Source organism: Dipteris shenzhenensis, chromosome 9, assembly GCF_047967505.1.
Source record: "Dipteris shenzhenensis isolate YYH24624 ecotype China chromosome 9, Dip_SZ_1.0, whole genome shotgun sequence".
Taxonomy (NCBI): Eukaryota; Viridiplantae; Streptophyta; class Polypodiopsida; order Gleicheniales; family Dipteridaceae; genus Dipteris; species Dipteris shenzhenensis.
The window spans coordinates 34,001,354-34,009,425 of NC_141604.1; the positions used below are offsets into that span (position 1 = coordinate 34,001,354).

At 41.5% G+C, this 8,072-nt stretch overlaps 1 protein-coding gene across 1 annotated transcript; it reads left to right on the forward strand.

Moving 5' to 3' along the window:
• Positions 1 to 5,632: 5,632 nt before the first annotated feature.
• LOC147898550 (vacuolar protein sorting-associated protein 55 homolog) lies at positions 5,633 to 7,353 on the forward strand. Its single transcript, XM_087379400.1, has 5 exons — positions 5,633 to 5,953; positions 6,042 to 6,093; positions 6,291 to 6,330; positions 6,503 to 6,587; positions 6,714 to 7,353. The coding sequence occupies exons 1-5, from the start codon at positions 5,943 to 5,945 to the stop codon at positions 6,895 to 6,897; spliced, it is 372 nt and encodes a 123-aa protein (XP_087235526.1). The 5' UTR covers positions 5,633 to 5,942; the 3' UTR covers positions 6,898 to 7,353.
• Positions 7,354 to 8,072: the final 719 nt, after the last annotated feature.

Here is an 8,072-nt window from a genome sequence, read left to right on the forward strand (position 1 = left end):
GCTTTTGCTAAACTGTTGGATGAATTGTGAGGCATCAAGCCTCTCCTTTTATAGGCCTAGGGGCCTGTCAAAACACCTGACCAGTTTGTCCCAATTTGGGCCGACTGGGCAGACCAGGTTGGTTGGCTCAATCGACCTGGTTGGCTTAGCCCAACCAGCCCTTTAAGGGCTCACAAAACTAGGGCCCTTTGGCCCACACTTCTAGGGCTTTTGGCCCTCCAATCTAGGCAAGGGCCTAGCCTATATAAGGCATGCCACTGCCCACTGGCAACCCCATTTGCTGCTCCACCAGGCCCCATATAGCCCCGTACACCTGCGCTCCTGACCTGCCATGTCAGCACCTTTTTGTCCTACTGGTTCTAACCTCTGCTTGGCTCTTCTCTAGTGTCGTACAATCTTGTACACTGCTGATGTCAGCACCATGCAGATCCATCCTAGCTCTAGGTACTTTCCATGTTCTTTGATGTGAGGTGCTGCCCATGTGGCAGCCCCCTCTCTTTTTTTCCTCTTGGGCACATCCTGCCCTAGGTCTCCCTCCCCCACGCTCTCCTCATTTGGGGGCTTACAGATGGGGAGGTAACCTTTCCAACACCCCCTCTCACTGACACATCTCGGCCCAATGCCAACACGTCGATGAAGATGCTCCAATAACTCCCTGGTTGTAGTCCTTTGGAACCTTTTGGTGTCGAAATCTTTTCCTAGCTTTTCATCTAGTGGCTCCTGCTCCACCAGGTCCGGTTCTGCTTCCGCACACCATCCTGGTACCCAGGTCCATCTTTGGTAGCACCTCCTGGCACCACCTCCTTCAGTCATGTTCCCGCCTTCGAACTCGAGCAATCCAACTGTCATGATCTTCCAGTTGTCCCCCTCATAATGAGTGAACAACCTGGAGTCTTCCAAGCACCATGCTCTGAGGGTTTGTTTCAACCCGTCCTTCCTTTGGCAAGGTCTACAACAGAAGTACATCTCTAGATTACTTGGACTGCAAACTTTGAATGCACCTGACTGAACCTGAGTCACCCTCCTTCTCGCAAGGGCACAATCCGCTAGTCGTGAAAGTCGATTCCCAAGAGCTTCTGAATCAGGGTTGTTCTTCAGTAAGGTCCCTGCCTTCAGGCTCCCACACATGTGAGCCTCCTACTTGGGCTCTGATACCATGTTAAAAAATACCCAACAGAGGGTACACGCAGTGAAAGACTTATAGTAATGCCCAGGAGCTCACACAGTGTGTGGTGTGGGTGTGGAATTACAAACTTTTATACTTATGTGCATAAAATAGGTGTGCAGACTCATCAATAGACAATGAACCAGCCAGATAGAGAAACCACCAAAATATATATTTCCGTCCAATACAAAAGAGATAGATCCAGTCCCACCAATGGTGTGGTCCTCTGATCTAACTACAAGGTCCTTCTCCTATCTACTGGATATCTCTAGACTTGAGCCCGTGTGCTCCACCTCGAGCTTTTGTAGACTTTCCATCTAGTGTGTTCTTCTCCACCTTACTGCCTGTGAATCAGCCTAGGTGGGCAGCCCCTGCCAAGCTTTGTCTGCAGCACACAGGTCCCTGTTCCACTACTCCAACCTGCTTGTAAATGGCTGCTCCAGAAGGTACAACACCTTGCTGCCCTAAAAGACAGCCAAGGTCCCAGCCCTTAGGGAACTCAGTCTGCAGAACTCCTTCAACTCTCCTTCACCCCCAGTGTGAGGTCCAAGGGAGTGGCTCCTGGCTGCTCATGTCTACTCTTGCTTTTGCTAAACTGTTGGATGAATTGTGAGGCATCAAGCCTCTCCTTTTATAGGCCTAGGGGCCTGTCAAAACACCCGACCAGTGTGTCCCTGATTGGACAGACCAGGTTGGTTGGCCCAATCGACCTGGTTGGCTCAGCCCAACCAGCCCTTTAAGGGCTCACAAAACTAGGGCCCTTTGGCCCACACTTCTAGGGCTTTTGGCCCTCCAATCTAGGCAAGGGCCCAGCCTATATAAGGCATGCCATTGCCCACTGGCAGATAGTTAAAAATTGCTAACATGGTCAACATTAGACATTCCCCTTACCTTTATTTCCTACTTTTCCTAACAGATCATCCCAAATATACAAGTTACATTCCTTAAGTTGATCGTTTAAGGCCCCTCTTATTTACCAACTTGCTAGATACTACTTTAGCTTTTACTTTCACATCAGCATCAAATATGCTCCCCTTACAAGTGGCCAAAGGCCCTTGATTATATTTTCATCTTATGATTAGATTGACACTCTAATTTCTAACCACCTTGAACCCTCTCATTACCTTTAAACCACTACGCATAGACTTTGGTGTAGCTTTGGCTATAGGACCTCTCCAAAACATATGCATGACAATTTGTATATGTGTTTTACACAATGGACATTAGGTATCTACGTCTACCCATCTCAAAATAATGTGCAAAACTTTCCATTGTGGGAACCTAAAGCATTTCGTTGCACCTATTCTTCCACCCACACTCTCGATGCCCTCATCTTCCAAAGAACACATATATCATGAACTCGTGTTATCTAGTGTCTTGTAGGTCTAACACACACACACACACAAAGGCGCGCACGCACGTGCGGCACACGAGAGAGAGAGAGAGAGAGAGAGAGAGAGAGAGAGAGAGAGCTTTAAAGCTAGGAAGGATGCAGATCCGGCAACCAAGATGGAGTACATTACAAGAATGAGAATATACAATATTGAAAAGAGAAGGCAAAAATATTGGGAAGATAAGCATAATTCCCTATAGTAGCAACAATGAGAATGTGCAATATTGGAAAGAGAAGGCAAAATAGTAGGAAGATAAGCACAATGTCCTATAGTTAGATTGCAATACCACCATAGAGTAGCACACCGTGGCTCTTGAAAATTCTTGGAGGCGGACCTCCATCCTTTCTAAAGAGGTGGATAGTGAAGTTGCTAAAGAATTTAAAGAGGTTCAGATACGGTTGGAAGAATCAAATAGAGCTATTGCCATTGGCAAAAGCCAAGTGGAGGAGCTGAAGGAGAACGTCCATACTCTCATGATGAGGTAGGATGGAGTGAAGAAATAGCTTGCTCATGTAGAAGATGAGAGTGTGATATTAACCACCGTGATAGTTAAACAAAAGAATATCCTCTTTAGATGCAATCGGGTCATACATGCACCATTTTCCATGGCACACGATGAGGCATGTTTTTATTGGAGCTATACTTATATATTAATATAAAATCTTGGTGAAAGTTTTCAAGATCATGTTTTTAGTTTCACAATATTAGTAGAATGTAGTACTTTTTGAAGGAAAAAATGTAAATCCTAGCGACTCTTTAAAATTTTTTGAATAAAAGTTTCAAATCCTAGTGAATGTTTCAAATATTTTTTTAAATTAGGGTATACAAACTTTCGATGCCAATATTAAGTTTAGCTTCTTAACGAAACTAACTTGAAAAAATCACCCATGCACACCATACATGCATGTCTAATTTGATGGCCCCAATATGGCCACCCTATGCATGTGTCACCGTCACCATCATGCAAGGATGATTTTTTCACATTAGTTTCGTTAATAAGCAAAAGTTTTATATGGCTTGTGAAAGTTTATATGCTTTTATAAAAATAAGAGCTTAGTATATTCGCCACAATTTGAAACTAAAATTAAAAAAAGAGCTAGGTTTAGCCTTTAAGACTATAAAATTATAAATAAAGTCCATGAAAATTCGCCAAAGTTTTATATAATAGATATATATATTTGGAAACTTTCGCCAACATATTATATATACAATTTAAAATTTTGGGTAGATCTATAGAATTAAGGACCAAAAGAAGACTTGTGCAATCAAGTATAATCTAGTGTTAACATTTAATGTTTGCTAGAATGATAATAATGTGGAGGTTTTATCTATTTGAACATGAAGCCGTTTGATATTGCATAAAATGTAAATGCAATGTACTATTGCCGCCAATATATCCGAGATAGTACAAATTGAATTTAGTACTCAATAAATACTTTAACTAGACCAATGCGTAGCCTTATATCCAATGTACATTTGGCTAACTTAAGCCTATGATAGGCCCATCACCAGCACTATGTCTACCCCTTATCAAGTCATATAATAGGGATATGTCTCTTCATGCTTCTATCTTCAACAAGGACATGGAAGCACTACATACATAGGTAAACATAAGCAACAAGTAGATTCTTAGCAAGAAGAATCAAATGATTAAAATGACACAAAATTAAAGAATGAAATTTTCTATAATGGCCTGGTAGAAGGTGTCTTGTTAAATATTTTAAATATATTTTTAGTCGCATTTTTTATGATTGCGAAAAGTAGGTAAAAATTCAACTAAATTAATGAATAGAGCTAGAGTAGTTAATATGCAGTAAGTCATGTATAGTGTTGTGTGTGTGTGTGTGTGTGAAAATCTAACTTTAATTTCATCATCTACTTCTATACATTTATATATTGAGAAATTTATCACAATGCAAAGAACTTGCCAGTCAACAGAGGCCTTAAATATAAATCTACCCCTCAAGCATTCTCATACATTTAGTACACTTAAGCCATCTATCCAGTCTCACAATCACTATAATGGAAGATTCTACAAATTTATGACAAGAAATAAGAAGAAATAAACTAAACTAAAATGCCACATGTAAATACTTAAATATATGTATCAATGTATAGGGGGACATACTCTCTTTCTAGTTTTACACACACACACACACACACACACACACACACTTCCCATTCTTTTTGATTATTTTCACACAATTCACACAGACACACACATTGCCCCCCCCCCTCACACACACACACACACACACTCTCTCTCTCTCTCTCTTTAATTATCCTTTAATAGCTTTTAAATTCTCTTTAATTTTTCTTTTAATTTTTTACTTTTTCCTTAAAGCTCTGGAGTTATAATATCAGACCATGGTGGCTTGCCACGAGCTACCCACTAGATCTTAAAGGAGACCACCTATGGGATCAAATTCCAGAGGTGGGGAGGAGGGCATTCCTTTTTCTAAGGTGTATTAATTAATTTGATTATTTTTAGAGGAACGGGTTAAAGCCGACGACGTTGCCACTTAGGTGGTCATAATGTAGGCCGTTGTGAGATATTAGGTTGTGGCAGGTCTTTATGTGAGTATGCTTGGCCTTTGCTCTCGTAGATGAGAGAAGTGCGTGCCTTAAGCTTTTGATTTTTGGTCAATTTATAAGGAGTGTTGTAGCCTTTAGATAAGGGCTTGTAATTAGAACAATTGGCTCAAGGAGAGCTTAAGAAACCTAAACTGCTCCCTAGGCTGCCTATCGTAAAACAGGGCAGGTTGAGCGACTCTCTCTCTCTCTCTCTCTCTCTCCCTCTCGTGGTAATGACGTAGAAAGCCAAGCCTTGCAGAAACACTTTCGTCTTTCGGCGGCGGTCGCTCTAGAACCTTGAGCACCACGATGTCCGGCCAGGCTATAAGCTTGGGTTAACCAAACCACTCTAAGGTTTGACCACCTTCTTGGTGAGAGAGCTTGGAGAGGAGGAGCACCGTCGTTGTCTTCATCATTCGGTGCTTGCGCGAGGCCCCAAAGCTCTGCAGGAGACCCATGGCGATGAATATCCAAGGTTCATCTTTGCTCCTCGACCAACATTTTTGTCTTCTTTACTTCCCCATCAGCTCGATCGTCCCATTTTTGCCTCGAAGTTGCTGCTTTTAGGTTTATTTTTCTTCAGTCTCAGTTGCTTTCCGATCGCATATCTTATCTCAATCCGGTCTCGACAACATCTTCCCTCATCGATCACATTTGCGATCTCAATATCTTTTAATCCCGCTATGTGTAAATATGGATGAATTTGTCATTCCCAGTTTTAAGATCCTTACATTTTTTGAGTCGATGTTGTTGCATGCGGCGTCGATCGCGATTGCAACTTGGAATGTGGGATTTGTGATGTTCGACCGATGACGACAGTGTGAGTAAAAAGCCGAGACTTTCAATAAATTCTTCATGCGGTTACGATATTAATCAGCTCACTTATTAATCTGCTTTCTGTCATGCAGTCTTGCGGGTCTCGCGTTCATGTTTTCTGTTGGTGTTCTCATGCAAATTTTGGTTAGTGACCCATCAATTTTATCTTCCTTATAATGTTTGCAAAATTACTAATTGAAATTTTCTAGGTCCATCACATGCTAAGTTTCACCTGTCACGATAAATTAGGTTTTCTCAGAGAATTGTTCTGGGTAATTTTCTTTATCACAGATGCTACAATTCATTTTCTTCTCTCTCAATTACATTAAATTATTTTGCAGGCTTGTGCAGTCTACAGTAATTGGTGGCCTATGTTAACTGGTGCAGATTTTGCTCAAAGCCCCCCCCGCCCTCCCCTCTTCTCTCTCTCTCTCTCTCTCTCTCTCTCTCTCTCATAAGCTTTCTCTTTTTGGTCTGCCTCACGTTAGCGATTGCAGGGGCTGGCGGTTGAGCTACCTGAAAAGCTGATCTACCTGGTATTTCATTACTGCAGCTCTGATGTATATTATGGTACCTATGCCGTGTTTATTTTTTGGAGGTGGCTCAGTAGACTTCATCAGTTCAAGAGATGCTGGAGAGTAAGTTTCAATCCCTTTTCTTTTGATCATTTACTGCTTCAAATTATCATTGAAATACAGATGTCAAAAGAGTTATAATAATACTTTTCTCAAATTATTTGCTTGGGTAATTTGTGATGTTAATAGCTGGGGAGACGCAGCAAAATTTTTAACTGGATTTTCAGCTATTGGGAGTATCGCAATTCCCACTATCTTACATCATGCGGGGCTTATTGCGGCTGGGGCGATGTATATTGAGTATGCATCCTTCTTCATTTTACTATGTACAGTGCTTTTATTTGATCGAGTTAGTAGAGATGATCACTTTTGAACATTGGATTGGGACATCCCATGTATTAATTTACTTAAAAAAGGGCTCTCATATGCCTTGTATCATACCAAATAAAAGGAGGGGAGCCTGATATCAATAGATTTGTTATCCCACGAGGTCTTGGCTCCTAACAGGGGTTTGGTAAGGCATGAAATTTTGGAACATGTCAGTATTTCAAGAACACTGACATCTGGTGTGGGGACTGAGAAAAAGGGAGATGCCCAGGGGAACAGAGAATGACGATTGCTACATGATCTGAACTGATTCTCTCTCTCTCTCTCTCTCTCTCTCTCTCTCTCTCTCTCTCTCTCTGTACTCCCCTTTCCTGGTTTTATCGACCCTTAATTGAGGAGATTGGAAATGTTTGTCCTATGAAAGTTTACGTGCTTGGAAAGATATTTAAAGTTGCCTATAATATAGGTGGGGAATCTGGAAAGAAGTGTTGATCACATTGAGAGCAGCCATGTTCTTGTAAAACCTTCCCTGTAATAAACAGAAACCTTACTCTATACTGAGCTGGTTTTGCGACAGTTTAATGGAATACTAAGTTGATGATGCACCTTATAAGGACAATAAAACTCTATCAAATTTGATTTTTGTATGAAGTGGACTCCCCACATATAATGTCCCAATGTTGCTTGACAGGGAACAGTGCACAAAAATTCTATTTTCAATTTTCACTTATCTACCCGAGAAAACAATTCAGTGCCTGCTTGATTCGCCAGGACCTTGCCAATAAGGAAAGACTGGCTGTTTACAGCCTGCTTCTCAAGGTTCTAGCTCACTGTTCTAAGATAACTACAAAGCAAGCTCTAACAGCCACTGTGGTACACTATACAAGCAGTTTGGTTCCTCGATTTGTATGAAAGTAAAAAGTACCTGAAAGGCAAGCCAAGCCGTGTTGGCATGTGCGCTTTTTTGGACCCTTCATTACCGTGCTCCTAGATTGAGCGTAGAGTGTAGACAATATCCAGCTACACATCTCAATGGGCCATTATCCCACCGACCTTTGTTATACAAGGTAGGGTACTTCTTAATGACCCGCGGATGAGATCACATATCATAGTGATTTGAAGTGGGAGATCATATCAAAATAATTCACGCTTCGGAAAGAATGATTAGTAGGATGTAGGATGTAGAACTGTGACATTGCCTAGAATCTGGATAGGGATGGG